Source organism: Chroicocephalus ridibundus, chromosome 16, assembly GCF_963924245.1.
Source record: "Chroicocephalus ridibundus chromosome 16, bChrRid1.1, whole genome shotgun sequence".
NCBI lineage: Eukaryota > Metazoa > Chordata > Aves > Charadriiformes > Laridae > Chroicocephalus > Chroicocephalus ridibundus.
The window spans coordinates 4481494-4499672 of record NC_086299.1 but is presented as its reverse complement, the minus strand read 5'-3'; the positions used below and the strand labels follow the sequence as shown (position 1 = coordinate 4499672).

The 18179-nt window shown below is 40.4% G+C and overlaps 1 protein-coding gene across 5 annotated transcripts; it reads right to left on the bottom strand.

Moving 5' to 3' along the window:
- Positions 1 to 31: 31 nt before the first annotated feature.
- On the bottom strand, positions 32 to 17635 carry LOC134523967 (cyclin-dependent kinase 11B). 5 transcript variants are annotated; one of them, XM_063353512.1, is made up of 21 exons: positions 17562 to 17634; positions 16886 to 17017; positions 16109 to 16224; positions 15435 to 15559; positions 14706 to 14844; positions 14136 to 14266; positions 12838 to 12960; positions 11574 to 11669; positions 11334 to 11462; positions 10443 to 10508; positions 9672 to 9847; positions 8849 to 8939; positions 8103 to 8224; positions 7664 to 7769; positions 6949 to 7070; positions 5855 to 5962; positions 4943 to 5059; positions 4513 to 4661; positions 3731 to 3920; positions 2619 to 2744; positions 32 to 799 (listed from the first exon to the last, which is right to left on the bottom strand). In XM_063353512.1, exons 2-20 carry the CDS (start codon positions 16994 to 16996, stop codon positions 2652 to 2654), a joined length of 2310 nt encoding a protein of 769 aa, XP_063209582.1. In that variant the 5' UTR covers positions 16997 to 17017; positions 17562 to 17634; the 3' UTR covers positions 32 to 799; positions 2619 to 2651. The 5 variants fall into 5 exon arrangements, with proteins under 5 accessions (XP_063209582.1, XP_063209581.1, XP_063209583.1 ...); XM_063353511.1 differs by lacking the exon at positions 32 to 799 and having other exon boundaries at positions 808 to 2744; XM_063353513.1 differs by lacking the exon at positions 32 to 799 and having other exon boundaries at positions 808 to 2744; positions 9672 to 9841.
- Positions 17636 to 18179: the final 544 nt, after the last annotated feature.

Sequence of the window (18179 nt, the reverse complement as noted above, 5' to 3'; positions counted from 1 at the left end):
TAAACTATGTGGATCCCTGCAGACGGCTGAAAAACAAGAACATAACTCCTCGTCAAACAAACGAGCGAACAGATCGATGGCGCGGCTGTGTCGCAATGGAGGCAGAGGTACTGTGGAAGGAAAATGATCAGTTACGCTCTGTAAGTGTTTTGCTGTCATTTTTTAAGTCCTGGTGCATAGCACTAGAAGAACTTCTAAAAGAGTGTAAGACCTTAGAGTACTTTTACTTGTCAGAAGGAGGATGTAGGGTCATAACAAACCCTCTCCAATTACTCCATGCCACATTTCGACATGTTCGGTTCAAGTATCCACAGAACATGGTTTTCCCCCCAGCCTCTTTCCTGTGGTTTGTATTTATTACTGGTGTAATCTTATCCCAATAGACTGTTTACCTCCATCAGCAGCTCCTCAGAACTTCTCCTTTAGGTGTCTGATCAATAAGCTTCTCAACTCCTTCAACAGAGATGAGGTAATTTCCACCGCTGGCCTCCCTCAGTCACCCGAACGAGGAAGTAAACGTGCCGCATCCAACAGGAAAATCGCATTAATATCAGCAGGCGAAGCCTGGTGCACTCCAACGTCTACAGCGGCGGAGCATTCGTTTGCACATCTCAGAATCCCTGGCAGTCTTTACATTTAGCAAGGTCCTTTGCCAGTGTTAAAGCAGCCTGCTTAGGATCATCCTTTTTTCAGTTGTCCTCAACCTCTTGAAACAAGTCTCTTCCTACTTAAAAGCACCAACAAAACTGCAGAGCACCTCAGGCGCTGCAGGGTAGGTTAGCAGTTTGTCTAGCGAGACCTGTATTACAGCAGAAAGGCTCTATCAATTAAATTCTCCTCTGTTCTAGGACAGTTTTACCATCACAGTTGAGAGTACAGCATAGTATAAAACTTAAAAATGCATCTTTGCATAGACAATTAAGCTCAGGATCATAAGAAGCAATTACTCTATGCAAAAATAGACAACTGAGACAAAAATAAAAGCTGAGATGTAGTAACTGAATAACATTGCACTGCTCAGGGAGAGCTATTTACCTTCTACGAAAAAAAAAAAAGTGAGTTAACATATCTGCCATAACCATGTTAAATTTCCATTGCAATCTGGCATTAGGGTTTTTTTGATTTACTAAAATTACCCCAACTTAGATGAATAACCCGTTTTGTCAGGAACACGGATCTTCCAGTGATGCCCGTACTGGCTGCCACAATGCCAAGGAAGCTAGAAGCTCGGAAGGCAGTGATTGCACGGAGTGCAAGACGCACAGCACAGCTTGAAATACAAAATACGCAGTTGTGCTCTACTCCTTTAGAGCATAACAGCTCTCCTTTCCTGTACGCTGGGGCATGTAGCAATCCCCCCACTTTTCAGTGGGTTATCGATCTCCACCTATGAGGAATCTCGCTAAAATCATGCATATTTCGGTTAACAGACTAGTAACCAGAGCTGTTTCTCCTGCAGCACTAGGCAATCAATCAGGCCTAAAGCAAATAGTTCTGCATTCCCCCACAGAAAAACAAAACCAACAACCAAAACCACTGTTTTCAAAATTTACCACACTGTTAGTACATCCAAATTCCAGCTCCAAGGCCTTTACCCAGAGAAACTCTTAAAATGCACTGAAATTGATGGAATGTTTATAATTTAAGTTAATCCTTTTACTGGACTGGTGCCCAGTTCTGACTGCATGAATACCCTGGTATTTTCCAAATCTTCCCGTTCCCAGAAAAGAATGATACCATTATAGAAATTAGAGACTCAGAAGACCCCGATATTCCAACATGATTCGTCTGGCCTTTCATTTTATGAGAAAGGACTGGAATATGGCATTATACAATCAGTAAAGCTAAGCTCTTCCTTTTTATGGAAAAAGTGCACATTTAAGAGAACTTTCTATAGAAAATGAAGTATCATCAAGTCTCCATATTAAGTCTTTTTGATTTATAAAACCACAGAGTACTTCTTTTGCACCAGTGCCATTGTAAATACATGTATACAACACATCAAACAAACAGCCTTCAGCTCAGCAGCGCACCCAAAACCATTGTGAGTATCGAGCCCAACCCCGCCTAGCTCTCTGCAAGGCACACAACGGGAAAGAAACCTCAGAACTGGTACGGTTTTTTGCTCTAACTATATTCAGCCCCATAGAATTTACTTCAAATACAGCTGTTTCCCCAGGCTGACAATACACTGGAATAGTCAGCACAGATTTGGGGCCCGCAGGGAAAATAACTTCCCACTCTAGAAGACTTAATGCCACCAACATCCAAGTCTGCTGCATGTGAAGAAATGAAATCCTTCACACTGTTAAACAATTAAAAATGTATTTTAATTCTACAAATTTACAAGGAAAAAACAAAACAAACCCAACGAAAAAGAACCTAAAAATAAACCAGAAACTGTTCCAGGACTGTACTTCAAGTTTTCCTTTGTCAAATTTTGTAATGATCCTTGGCTTTTCGGGTTAATTCCAGTCCTCTAATGGAATGCAGCAGTTAGTTATACTCCACACCCAGCAAGAGCCTGTGAATCTCTGATGACATTTGACTTTTCCCCTGTGAAAAACATCGTCCCCCTGACGTGAAGAACAAAACTGGGGACTCAGAAATCCACTCACGTGAACAGTTCTCTCTTTTTTTCCTGTTGAGTTTTAAAACTTGAGGCTGAAACCAGGTCCTGCAGCAGACGCTCCTTGATTTGTGGTGGTCAGATGAAAACCCGTGTCTTTCAGATCATCATCACCCTGTGAAAACCAATCACAAGTCATTTATCAGTAAGCGTGCAGATATATTTTACCTCTCCAACACAAAAATCTAAACAACAAAAAAAATCAAGTATCTTTAAGAGATAAGAAACAAATGTTTGATTAGTGATATCGTAGCTAAGGTTGAGGCAGAGCGTTATTCATGATATTTAAACATTGCTGTTTCTTCTAAAGGCATCTCAAGTGTATTCCTAGTTTGTATATCTACTTTTGACTGAACAGGGGAAAGATGAAAAAAAATGGGAACACACTCTATTAACAAGTGTAAACTACACTTCTTCAGCAGCTGACGAAACACCCTGCATACTCTCCTTGTCAATTTTTATACCCTCCAAAAAAATTGAGGTTAAACAAACTTTTGGGCTACTTCATCTGTTAAATTGGGCACAATAACTGACAGTGCTGTTTCATCTATGCTGAGGCATGGAAAATAGTAATAACAAGTTGATATAATTAGGGCACCTGAGACCGTAACATGCCGTATGTACAAGGGCAGCTTTTTTTTCAACATGGGCAGCACAATCCCCACTGACAGAAAGAAAAGAACCCCAGCCTTGCCCTTTTTTGAATTCCTCTTCAAATATTGGAAAAAAGGGCCTGCATAACTTACTTACCAGGGTTTGTATTTTTTTTTTTAAATAAATTTGCAGCTTTGAAAGCTTCGTTGAAAGTGTAAAACAAGGTACACTTTCAAAAGAAAAACTGTTCTGCACTGTGATAAAACCAGGCATCATTTCTTTCTCAGATTATGTACTGAAATTATGATTCTGTGAATACAGCAGTAATTGGACCTGTCCTTTGAAAAGGAAGAGAGGGAAAAAAGCTGCCCTTCTAGAGTGTCTCTTTTGTGCAAGCAGAGGTGAGTCTCAGGATCCCAAGCCCCAGAAGGCTGACAAAAATCAGGATTCAGACATGTCCGAGGACATCAGGAGCCTGTGTCAGTTGCCTGGATGAGCTGTGCTTACCAACTGGCTGTAGCCAAGGCCTCCCTCAGGTGGTCGTGGGCTAGTGCCACGTTTTACTCTTTGTTGTTCGCTTTTTGCTGGCCAGGTGGGAAACATGGACGGGTCGATAGGAAGGGGCGTTTCTCGGAAATACTCGTGCTTCAAACCATCTTCGGCAGTAATTCTTCTGGCTGGGTAGTATGTCAAAAAGCTGAGAAGAATATAGGAAGACAATGAAATAGGGAAGAAGAGAGAAAGGAAAAAAATCTCTCAAACTATTGTCAACATTTTAAAGAAAACTGAAGTGGAATGCAGTCAGAATGCACCAGCAGAGTTAGTTAAAAAGCCTGCCAGAACATCAGATGAAAATCTAGGAAGAAAACAAGATTGTTATTTTCCTAATTCTTTAATATGATCTCTAGAATGTACTGCTTTTTTTCCTTTTTTCAGCTGTAATTCAATTGTTTTAACAAGATCCATCAGCAGACTGCATGATAGCTGACTCAACACCTAATTAAACATGACACGAACAAGCTAAAACTACTACTAAAACATTTGTCTATTCTTTTAGGATATAAGTGTGCAAGGATAGCCTTGGACTGATGTTTAAGAGCAGGCGTTAAGAGCCTGGCACACTGAATAAAGCTGTTGCAAGGAACGTCACAGACAAACTTCAAATGCATCAGTGTGTTTTGACAAGGTTAAATGCCTTGAAATACCACCCTTCCCTACAAGTTGTTTTCCACCACGATCACAGCATGTCAGCACATTTTCCCGAGGACACCCTGGAAGGTAGCACTTACTTGTTCATCAGATCAAACCCCTGGTCGGAGAGGAGGGCTCCAAATCGCTTGCGGAGATTGTTATAGGGATATTCTGTGAACGTCATCTTCTTCACTGCTGGCAGCTCATTGTAACCAGGCCAGATTTTTTCGCTTGGAGTACCGAGATCCTGCAAATTAAAATATCTCCTTAATAAACTCATTCCGGAGCGCAACCCTTGTGCTTATTTATTATGTAGCTATAGGAGTTGGTAAGTATCCAGAGAAAACAGAAGAAACACAAGTCATGATCCTGGCCTCCTACAAGCATTGTAAAACAAGGATCAGAGTAATGAGCCTTTTATTAAAGCTGAATCTCTGTCAAAGAGCAACAAGCACTTTTAATTTCTTACTACTCTGATGTACCTGCCTCTAAAACCAGTCAGGTAGAATCCAAAGTTAAAAATGTTACCTTAAAAACTTTGTTGATCTGGTCAATTTCTGACTTCCCTGGAAACAGCGGTTTCTGCGTTAACAGCTCTCCAAATATACACCCTACCGACCACATGTCTATCGCCGTGGAATATTCCTGAAAAGAAAGAATATGTTATACCTTATAAAATCAGTAAAATACTTTCACTGAGTTGTTTGTGGTTTTTTTGTTGTTCTTTTGGTTTGGGGTTTGGTTTTTTTTTTCCCTTAAAGATTCTACCACTCCGAACAGAACACGTGCAATCATTCCAATACCCAAGGCACGGGTCTCAACTGCCTTTATTTCAAAGTTAAAATTACTGTGAATTATGAGTAATACCCTTAACACACAAATACTTCAGGATGAAACTTCTGCACAATGTTGCCTTTCTTTTTCACTCACAAACAGAGCATCACAACTAGCAAATCATTCTAACTTGCACTCTCTTTCACAGAGATCCTTAGCCCTTGTTTTGCCACAACAGCAATCTCGGGTTACGGGCACAAAACCCAGTCTCTTAAACCTCTTTTCTTAACTGCAGCCGTTGCCAGTACCTTGCTCTGCTCTCAGGTGTCACAAATTTTAGACTAAGGTTAAAAAAAAAAAAAAGAAAAATTAAAAATCCAGCTGCCCAAGATGACAGTGACAGTTTGCACCAATCCAGGAGAAACCCAGCAGCACTACCACATCAGCACCCTAAAGGAGAAAAACTGTTACCCACCCACTTTCTATCTGTAGAAGATGGAATTTTTTAGCTGCATTATTAGGAAAAATAATACTGAAGTTTCAGAATTTCCATCTCTAAATCAATACAAAGAATCAAGCATACTCATACTTTGTTCCTAAATTATAAAATACAGTTAATCTGAAGAGTCATTGCTCTAGCAGCCAGAGGAACAAGGAGAAACTTACCTTGGCTCCAAGCAACAACTCCGGAGCCCTGTACCAAAGCGTCACCACCACTGGCGTGTAAGGCTTCAGCGGAGATCCGTATTCCCGGGCTAGTCCAAAATCTCCAACCTAAATGGAAAGTGGTAATCAGCACTATTTCCAACATTGACCACACCATTTACTAACAGCGCCAAGATGTGTTGGCCATGTTGGCTATTGCATGGCTTCCAGCCTTCAAAAACAGCCCCCCAGAACACGCTCACGGGCCTGCCTTGTCTTTTTCCACTGAAGGGAAAATACATTTTTCCCTTCCCGAGGCCAAGGAAGAGCTCCTGTTATTGATCACCTTCACAGAAAGCTTACGTGGCAGGGGAAAAAATAAAACCAAAAGACAATAAATGCTGACTTCAACTTTGCCAAGCAAAAAAAAAAAAAATTTCAAGCCCAGTTTTCCTGAGAAAGGGAAAGGCTTAACAACTGTAACAGCTGTACGATGTAAATAATGGCAATACATAATTGGCACCTACAATTTAGAAGTAAAAATTGAAATGTTACGTCCTGAGCTTATTAGTACTGCTTTTCTCTTAGATTTTTGTAAGTAGGCAGTGAAAGGTTAGGTAGATTTTTAAAACGTGCAACTTTTCAAAAGACTTTTTCTTTGTGAAAAGAATCTCACATCTCCACCAGTGACTGATGGTTCAGCATTACTACAGAGATTTATATTCTTATATTAAGATTCGCAGTCTCTCAAGTTGAAAGAGCAACCCCAGTTCAAACACTACGATGCTGATATAGAAAAAGAAAATTACAGTCAGGCATATAGAATTGCTGAATCACCAGGAAGAGAAGAGCACTGTTCAGACTTCTAAAAAAGAATTCACTATTCACTACAGCATGCTTATTCATCACATCCTAGCATAAATCTCAGAGTTTTGGTAAGACAGTCTCTTTTCTTTACTTTAACAGTAAAGTTCAGTCCTTCACAACTGTGCATTTTACAAGCCACACCTCATACCTCCTAAAGACAAAAGCAAAACAGTCTACCCAGCTCCTGAGATAGCTATAATGCAGTGTATTCTGCAATACAAGCGTGGTATATTTCATGTAATTCTTACTTTTAAAATGCCTGAATGACTGAGTAACAGGTTGGAAGTTTTCAGGTCTCGATGAAGTATCCAGTTGTCGTGAAGATGCTTGACTCCTCGCAGTAACTGAATCATCAAGGTTTTCACTTCACCTGAAATGATAAAAAGACAACAAATACATTTAAGAGAGGAAATCTATTTTTCCGTTTTGTTTTTTTTTTTTTGTTTGGGGAACACGCAGGGGGAGGAAAGGGATGTCAAGTTAAAAGCGTAGTACAGACTGCACCATAAAAATATGGCACAGGAAAAGTTAAACCCACAGAGCGGCCAGTAAAGCAAAATTAATTTAGATAGCTGGAATGCATCCAAATAATGCTCAGAAATTAATGCCTCTCAAAAACACAGGAAGTGGCCAAAATTAAAACCCAGTGTTCTTTTCTGGTTTAGCATAGGGGAAACTCCTTCCATCTCACATCTGAATCTCCCCCTCACCCTAAGCATCCAAACTGGATTCATCAGCCAAAGATCACTATGAGTATCAGCACTGCCAGCCTACGATCCTATCTTCGCTTCTATCAGTAAAATCAGACCAAACAGAGAAAAAGCAATGAAGTCCGTGTTCCAAAGAACACTCACAGGACATTCCAAGGCATTACACGTCACCACAAAAAGCCCAAAGCCACTGAGGTTTGTGTTGGCCAGTTTTCCAGTTTTAAGAATTATAGGAGACTATGGCAAACAGTACCTGGCAGAAATGGTTGCTTCATTGTTTCCATCAGACTCTTGAGATCGTGTTCTACGTAGTTCATTACAATATAGATTTTATCCATGTTACTACCTACAACAATTTCCTAAAACACAGAAACAAATGATCAAAACAAGCACACAGTATTTAAAAAGCATGCAAAAACGACTTTTCAAAATACACTGGCAAGAGGATAAGTGGAGCCTGACATTGGTAAAATCCATAGAAAATCCATTTTTCTATGAAAAAAAGCACACTTTTGCAAAACATTGGATTATATACAGACGAGTAATGTCTATATAGTTTTACGGGTAGCATACAACTGTTTACAGAAACAGGCTCTGCTGCGAATGCTAACATTTTTATAAGGCATTTTAAAAGCCAACAGGCAATATTTCAAGAACAAAAAAATTTTTGAAATAGAAGATGGTGGCCTTACTCTGACAGTGACGATATTTAGATGTTGTGCTTTCAGAATAGTATTTATTTCTCTCAGAGAAGTAATGGGAAAGCCTTCCTTTTCCTTTTCCATTTTCAGTCGCTTCAGAGCCACAATTTCATCTGTAAAGAAAACAGCATTATTAACTGCAGAATTCCCATCACACAGCTAATAAAATGCATGTTAAGAGGTCCTCCAGTGTTGCTATTACAAACCAGATAAGCAAAGAGCCTGAGTTTTAGAAATACAAATCCACTTGTACACACGAGAAGTGGTTTTTTGAGAGGGAGCTTAAAAACGGAAAAGAATGAAAGTTCTTTCTACCACAAAATACTGCAGTATATACTCACTGCTCACCAACCCCTGCTTTATGAATTCCCTAACCGTGTCTGTGCTTACAGTGACGCCTGCTGGAATGCTCATAGTAAATTTTGAAAACTTGCAACCTGGCAACTATCTACAGCAGATCTCAAGCCAGAAATAACTGCCTTTCGAGCCAGAAACTGAAATCGTGTTAATTGTTCTACACCATCGTGGCCAATACAGGGATTACTTCTGAACTCAAACAGCTGCAAGCGGAGCCCTTATGTCAAAGTCCACACCCTATTAAAAAGCATTATTCTCGATAAGGAAGAAAGCATTTTAGACGGATTTTGTTCATCAATGAGAAATGCAGAATCATAATTTGCATACAACTTCGGCCCCAAATACCATGGAGATAATAACTGGAGACCACTTATACTAACCAGTCTTCTTGTCTTTCGCTCTGTACACTACACCATACGTCCCTTCTTCAATCCTGTTCAAACACTGAAATTCCTCCACGCTACGACATCCCTGAAAAAACAGATGGACAACATTTACTCCTCCAGCACCTGGGGGAGGATTTTGCCTAGTTTTTTTTAAATAAGACTTAAGGTAAACTTCAGCAATCTCACGGGAACAGTTAAAATTAACCAAGAGAATTCAACAACTTGGCTACTCCATGTAAGAAAGGTATCTTTGGGGTTTATTTTCACTTGGATCTCTAAAGGAATCCTGGACAGAGTCTGTGTTTTAGTAGATTAACTACATTATTTAATTAATTCTTCACTCACTCACTTTTGCACAGAATAAGCTGAAATTTCTGCCACAATGGCAAAGGTGGCAACTCAGCAACTTAGACCGATACTTTTCACATAATTCAATTAATAAAAATATGCTTTCTCTTCATGTTTCTACACTTTGCTGTTGGCTACAAAAAGAATAACCACCCCATCAGTTTCTATTCATGTTAACAGGACTGTTCTCTCACAAGTATCTATTTCCAGATAGCAATGCCAAGATATCAGAGTATCAGCTACGTATTATTACATTCTTATCTATATCTAAGAGTAATCTCATTTTTGCTCCATGCCCATTTTTCCTTGTCAAAAGAGACAGCAATATTTCACGCAGAAATGTGTATTTTGTGATGCTGAGTCAGCAAGGTGTATCTGCCCATAAACTCATGCACAACTTGTTAACAAAGCAGCTCGGGAAATCCCTTTGCCTATGATATTCTCAAGCATCATTTCAGTGATCCTCTACCTGAAGCGCAGGAAGATACTTGGGAAGCTCTTGTTTCAGTTCGATGGGGGAGGAAGCTGGCGAGTCAGGAATATAGTCTCCTTCTGTCATGGCATTGGAATGAGGGGTGCCCTCCCCTACTTCCTCCTCTTCGACTTCGCTGCCTGCTGAATCTCGGTCAAACCTCGACTCTGTAACTTTAAAGGTCAGAATCAGTCGTGGAAAGAGGAAGACATTTGGAACAATTAAGTTCAGCTTTAGACAAATAAGGGTAGTGAAACACTGATCACTATACATGAAACAGGCGTGCAACTTACGCAACTTAACTTACTGCAACAATAAAGATCAAGGAGAAGCCCGATTTCTCCTCCTTGCAGAGATAATGCTTTCAAGAACTCGTTTACAGTCATGTAAATACAATTTCTGGCATTAAATACAGGATGTCAGAAAAACAAATCTTTCCACTACCAGAATGAGAGGGAAAACTGACCCAGTATATCTCATTCTAACTGAAAAGCTTTTTTTGACAAAAGGACAGAGCAAGAGACCCAAAATGAAAAAGAAGGAAGCATTAGCTCATTAAACTAGGCTCTGACTTCCTCTAAACATAGACCTTCGAACAAATTTCAAGGAATTTCTGATTCTGACGTAAGGATAGCCTCAAAATGCCAAATACACGATGCTTTAGAAAAATACATTGAAAATATTTTAAAAATATTTGTAGAAATATTTATTTGGCTACAAAAATTCAGCCAAACACTTTAAAAAAAATAATCAGTGTTTGCATTGTACCAACTGGGATGTGGTTTCCATTCTCCCGTTCCTCCTCTTCACTCATTTCTTCTTCGCTCACCTCTTCTGCAAAACAGAATCAAGTGCAACTGAATAAACCCAACATTTCTGTAGTTCCTTGTAAGGCAGATCACTAATTGAAAGGCTTTTCTAATTCACCAGGCCTTTTCACCGCTATCTAGTTAGTGACCTCTTACTTCTGGTTCACTTGGAAAGAAAATGCTTCCCCTGACTCCACAGAACTGCACCTTTCAGCTTCCAACAGGGAATACAATTCTTACCGATTATCTGGGAATTCAGAGCTGGGAGGAGGTGAATAAATTAAGTCAGGAAACTTATGAATATTTGCTTATTGACTGTAATTGATTTTAAAGAAAAATATCCAGCCATCAGAGCATGCTTTTGTGCCTTTTCTTCACTCATTAGTGACAAGAATGGCTCTAAGTAGACTTTTTGCCAAACCTTTTTTATTATTTTCATCTATTTGTACTGGCATGAAAAAAGCCTTTGAGATTTGCAACTGAAAATAAATCAAAATAACAGAGACATTTGTATTTCACCACCCCCCAAATAACTGCAGACTTGCTCTCTACAGAATATTTGTTCTGTTACAAAATTACTGGAACTGTTACCCTTACACCATTTAGGAAGACAAAAAATGGCTTTCAGTTTTCTAATCTGGCTTCTTAGACGAGTAATTGGTATTACCTCTATATAAAAGGATAGAATATGACTTGTACTTGTTTTTTTTTCTTTTTAGTTATCTTGACCTGTGAGGTCTCAGCCTATCCTAGACTAAGAGAAAAGGAAAATGTTCAAACAAAACAATACAGAATGAGAAACAAAGAAAATCATAACACACCGTTCTAGGAGCTGCTTTATGTTACTCACCAGCTGACTGCTCAGACACTTCCTCAGAATTGCTTCCCGTCTCCTCCTCCTCCTCCTCCTCCTCTCCCTCTTCCTCAGAACCTTCACTGCTAGACTCTTCCTCCTCTTCTTCCGAGCCTGATCCAGATTCTGTTCAGGAATCATCAAACGCGTAACTAAGTAGGCACACACTCTAACAACACTGTTTCCTCAACAGACAACTGAACAATTAATTACATCTACTAAATTGCATTTAATCACCTGATGAAGACTCTGCCGAGCTGGTTTTTCTCTCACTGTCACTGATGTCTTGCAAGTCTGAAAGAGGATCTCTCTCTTCTGGTTTCTCTTCTTTCACTGTTGAGACCATAAAAATTAAAAACAGGGTGCTGACTGAATGTCGCATCTATTTATAAGACTCTGAATACCCAGATAACTGCGTTGCTTTCTCTGGCCATTAAATTGGTGCTGAACATTCTGTATTGGAAATACAGAACACTAAAAAAAAAATAAAAATTCACACTGCTCAAAAGACAAACAGCTTTTCTGAACTGCAGTAGTGCAGGATCAACAGCCAAAAATGTGAAATATTGACTTTTTAAAACATGATATATGCATAGGCCCCTCTAAGTGTAATTAAAAAAAAATTTTTTTTAAAAAAGTAACATGGCAACAAGTATCACCACAACACAGTCTCACTAATGCGTGTACATACAGCGCTTGCTATCAGTGCTTCCTATTCTAATGCAGCCCCTCTGTACCACCAAGAAATAGCACGTGCAAATAACTGTCGATCGATCAGACAGTAGCTTCAAAGGACTTGCTGCCTGCCCCCACCTGGGATTTCAGCTGACTACATTCTGCAATCAGCTTACTTGAAATAATTACCTCATTTTTACAGCTACACCCGTTCACAAAGCGGACACAGAGCTTTTCTTCTTTAACCAAAGACACTTCTACGTCAAATGTGCATGTTCTCTACTCACAGTTAGGACCTTCTAGGCACGGGAAGGACCATTTTCTAACCAGAATACTGCCTTAAGCATTTATTTTCTACTACAAGATGACAATATCAGTGATGCTTAAACTATATTGATCCCTGTAAGGTAACTTTTTAAGGTAGCTTAGCTCCTAACAACAAATCCAGCTGGAGCTAGTGTACACAATCCCCTTTTTAATCTGCGAGGGAATTAAACTAGAAAACTTTATAAATTCAGTCAGCTGCTTCTTTCATCACTGAATGAAGTAACTCGGAAACTTTTAAAATTACTATTCCTACTACTAAGAAGGAAAAGATTCATTCAGTTTGTCACTTGCACAGATACCTGCAAAACCAGTGTTGCTTTAGAAAACAGTACATATGTACGTATTCATGAATATTCCAGAGTTGTGCCACCACAGCTGAAGTGGACAATACTTTCAATCCAGTACCAGGGATATACGTTTACTGCTAAAAATTAAGCGCTGCCCCAGAACAGCTCCTCCTAGCCCCCAGGCAAAGACATCATAAAGTGGCAAATGCTACCTGGTTTCCTGCTATCTCCTTGCTCAAGCTTGTCTCTTTGCTGTCGTAATGGACTGCGACTCCAGGGTCTCATTTTTACTTTGTCTCCATATTCTTCCCTCACTGTTCTATGGTGTGCAGAAACTAGTGAAAACAAAACCGGAAGAAATCGTTACATCTCCCTGCCCTAATTAGAAGACTTCTGTCTGCCACAACCACCTGCTTTGCATACTTTTCATTTTTCCTTACATGCTAAAGGATGATCAGGAGGAACGGAAGTGGAACCTACCTATACCTAGGAGAATAAAGGACTATGATTTACCTCGTGCACAATAAAATATGGGTTTGTACGACTTAGAGAAAGGTGCTGCCATACTTAGGAAACAGAAGCAAGATGCCCTAGATACTACAGAGAAAACGCCCTAAAACTAAGGCATTAATGCCAGAGAGAGAAGTGGACAGACCAGGAAGATACATAAAGGAATAAAGACAGCTAAGGGTTAGAAGGAGCTGAGAGAACATTTAGAGATATAAAAATAACTAAAATGAAAAGCTAGATACATTGAATGATATCAGTGTAAATACCAAGCACATGAGCTGAACTAGAAATAGCAGCAATAAGCATGGCTGCTTCTGCTACTCTCAAACAATCTTTGTCACTTGATCACAAGAATGGGCTCTGATTTTTACCTCTGAAAGTCGGGACAGAGACAAATCAAAAATGATCTGAACTTACGTTGCGAGTATCTGATATGCTATGAAAAGTGAGGGTTCATGTGTAGAAGGTAATTCAAATTGCTCAGTTATCAGATCTCCGCACTTGACTCACACTACAGCCTTTTTCATGGTTGGAGTACTTACATGATCTCTCTCCCTCCCGTTGCAATTTAATTCCCCAAATTCTCAAAACACTTAATTTTGAGACTTCAACCTCTATAAAATTGGGTTAGACTCAGCCAAAGAGTTCAGAGGTGACGGGGCTCATGACAGACGCACACACACACATGGAGACAATGGCAATTACATAAATTCTGTTTCTATAGGAAAGCAGACTAACAGAGGGAGGCAAAGAAAGACTTACTGACTAAGCAATATGCCATGATATTTAAGGCACATAACGATGTTTTATTTCCCCATGTAGAACTTAATGGATTCCCCCCCTCCCCATGAAGAAGCCTCCCACCACCACCTCTTTTTCTTTTTTTTTTTTTCTTCCAAATTCTGGCATTGACCTAAGTAAAAAATGCTTTCTATACCTCCATTCCACCATTGTGTCAGCGGATAGAAAGCCCAAACTACATTTATACAGAGATGGTTACCTTCTCTTCTGGCTTCACGTTCCTTACGTCTTTCTTCAGCGCGCCTTTCTCGTTCTTTTTGCTCCCTTTGTTCTTTTTGCTGCTCTCTGATTTTTCTCTCTCGTTCTCGCTCAAGTTGCTCCAGACGATCTCTAGAAAATAATTATTTTTTGTTAAGTTACAGTTCACTACAAATTCAGCTTATGGAGTAAAGGAAAACTGGTTTTCCATAACAAACTACAGGGCCATTCAATTTCATTAGCAACAACAATACTGAAGCAAGTTCAATTAATAAATCCCTGATACTACACAAAACTGGTTTGCACTTTTTTTTTCATTATAGTACAACACTGGCAATGCATTCACCTAGAAATATCTGTTGTAATGAAGTCACTTACAAAGGTAATTAAGGACAAGAACACATTCTCATTAGACAACACACTGACAGGAACATGGCACTGGCATCAGTCCTTAAAAGATTTTGCTCTGAATTTTGTTGTCAATGAAACAACGAAAAGTTAGAGATGGATTTAGAGGAGGAAGCTGTTCATGTCTGTTGGTTTGTCACAGGGAAGGGAGGAATGGATGTACCTCTCCCTCCTGGAATGCTCCCTTGCCATTTCTCTCCGTTTCTGTCTTTCCCACTCACGACGGGCTTTATCCTGCTCTTCTCTATGTCTCTTCCTACGCTCGTGTTCCCGTTCTTTCTCTTTCACTCTGGCATGTTTCCCTAAACAAACAAAAATGAGTTTTGGAGTGTTACTATTCAAAATATTTAGTGCTCCTATTTTTAAAAAGCAAAGCTAGAAAGGATGAAACTTATGGCAACCTATTTTCATGTTCTCTGTTAGTTTCTTGATGGAAAAATCCTGATATGAAAGGGTGTTGGAAAACTAAAAGATTATAAGATCTTGCAAAAATGTTTGCATGAAAAACAGAAAAATGCTGCTGGTAACAGGAATACAACATGAGTGTTTTTAGAAAGGATATCTTTTCCTTTACAGTCGTCAGAAACAAAGATCATATCTCAGCCCACTCACTCAGTGAAGCCAGAAAGAAGCTTAACTGACTTCAAAGAGTAAAAGTAGACTCTGTGTCCCTGTCCCAAAGTGATTACTGTCCTCTCAAACACATATGTACCCCTGACATTCCTGTAAGGGCATTAAACGTAATCAAAGAAATAAGACAAGTTTAAATTCCTTTGTCTTATCCACCTGACACGTTTTCTTTAGTTTGTAGTTATTTACTACCTACATAGTGCCTGTTTGGCTTCACGTCAGGAAGCTACCAGAAATGTTATCCAAATGCAGTAATAACAACCTTCTGCTGAATGACTACGATGTCTACGTTTCTCTTTCCTCTTCTCATCTTTTCTATGATGGGTTTTTTCTTTCCGTGACATTTGCTGTGGTGGTTTTATAGCCAAGGAATCATCTTCCTCTCCTCTAAAATACAAGACAAATAAAAGAAACCAACTTAGGAAAGTTACACGTACTGTCAAACACATTGTGTGTTATTTCCTCTTTTCTCTGTTTTGAAAATAATGCATTTTTTTCCTATTTTATTAATTTATATTAAAGTTCATTTCCGTAATACCCCTGAACCAAGGCATTAACAGTACCTTACAGAAAATCATAGTCATGTAGATGAGAAATTAAGATACTATTACGTGTGCACTTTTAATACATAAGCAAACTGCAGATGAATTAAGCACCAAAAAGAACTCAGCAGGGCCGCTTTAACTGCATCTTGAGCAAAATATTTTATTACTAGGTAGTGGCCAAAATTGGACCACAACACTCTGTTGAGCCTTAATCAGTATTTCAAAACAACACCCTGGCACGTTCTACAAGCAGGAGGCAAGATGGCACATCTGCATGCTACAGAAGTTAAACTGTTCCCCTTCAGATATTTTTAAACCCTCTTCTCCATACTTCTAAAGGATAATTTCAGTAACCCTTCCTCGGGTAACAAAATTATTCTCTTATTTTTACCTGTCTTCCATAGAGTCTTCCCTCCTGTAAGGTGAATTTCTGATTGTTATTTCCATGCGATGATCTCTCAACTCCCCCTCTTCAAGAGAATCCCGCTTTGAATCCCTATCATCTGACTGTGACAGAAACAGAAGAAAGGGCAAACCCAAAACACAATTAATTTTTATGTCACAAAATGAAAAAGTGTAAACAGTACTCAACTCTTTCATTCCTGGCTCAAAAGCCACCCTTATCTGGTCACACCAGTAAAGTATACCAACTTAGGAAGCAGAGATTTCATAGTTGTAAACAGTCAAATGCAGTTTGATTGCGATTATAGCTGAAATTCTGTAAATTCAATGTAATTAGACAAAAATAGATAATGATTGCATTAACTGTTGTAGGTTTTTAAAAATATTTTGTACACGATTGTACAAAACCAAGCAGTACCACAAAAGTTATTCAAGAACAATTATTTAAACCCATTCTTCTATAAAATCTTTGAAAGCTTTTAATTGAACTGCAACTTCCAGTTAATCACGTCAATTTCTTTACCTTTTCTAACCAGCACCTATGAAACAAAGCACAGCATACAACCTGAGGGCAATGAGATCTTAGCAAAGCACTGTACTTTTGTCAAACTTTGGAATTAAGAGATCACCCACAAAACATGCACAAGAGCACAGAGGAATTCCACTGACATGGCAAGACGCCTTGTCCTCATCAGCAAATGAGGATATGGGCACTGAAACTCCTCAGGTGTCATTAAAAATGCTTGTATACCAAAGGGCAGCTTACATTTTTCATACGTTTTATCTCTGCCTTCTCTTCTTGCTCCTTCCTTCGTTTTTTTTCCTGAAGAATTTCATCTAAAGTTTTCACTTTCCAAGAATCCTTTTCATCACCCATTTGAGTTTAAAAAAAAAATCTCTGAAAAAGAACCCGACATTAGTGAAATCTACACGAACTCCACAGCCCACCACAGCTGTCTATTTTACACTGACTTGTTATATACAAACACTTAATAGACCACCTTCAAGTAAAGTCAAGCTGGACTTATGCTGAACCAGAAAAGTCTGCTTTTAACTCTAGAAACGCGCACAGTCTTTGCTAGAACGCAGGGAGCTGCCCGACTGAAACGAAAACACCGCCTGTGAACACCGGCGGGTGTTTCGCCGCTGAGGAAGATCCAGAGGGGGCTGCCCGCCGCCTACAGCCCCGCTACCGGACGGGTGACGGGCATCATCGCGGCCTCCTACCCCCCCCGGGCACCCCCCAGGCCCGCCGCTACCGGCCGCTGGGGGGTTAAGCCGGCCGCGAGGCCGCCCCGCACCCGTTCTGGCCTCAGAGCGCGATCCCGCCTGGGGCCCCACCTCCGCGCTCCCCCGCGCCGCCGCTCAGCCCGTCGCCGCCGCCGGGCCGACGCCGGGCCCCCCTCAACCCGTCACCCCCCGCGGGAGCCGGGCCCACTCACCGCCGCCGCTACCGGGCACTGGGACGGGCAGCGCGGGACTAAGGCGCCACTTCCGCCCGCCGCCGCAGGCTGATGACGCCATGGCGCCGCTGACGCAGGCGCGCGCAGGGCCGCCGCCATGAGGAGGGGCGGGGGAGTGACAGAAACCGCCACGGAACTGTCAAAGCGGCCGTTTCCGACAACGCATCAGCCTCACCGCCGGCAGGACGGTAATTAATTCATTAATTAACGGCCAAGCTCTGCCTAAGCAACAATAAATTAAAAAAAAAAAAAACCAACACGAAAACCAACCCACGACAAACACATCAGTGGCAGAAAAAGAGAAGTGTTCACTGCGCGGGCCAGGCTCTAGGAGCATCCTTGTAACGACATACAAAAAGTCAAATTTTATTATTTTTCACGTGAATAAAGCATGATTCCAACAAGTCATTTACATAACGGCAGGGGAGGGCGCACAGCGAAGGAGGATCTGCATTCTTTAGGGCAATTCCTAAAAAGGGAAGCGAGCGGAGACCACGCCAACAGCACTGGACGCGCTTATGGCTGAAGTGGTGACGTGAACCGTGACCAGAGGTGACAACGTGACACGGGGCAGGAGGGATCGTCACGCACACGTAC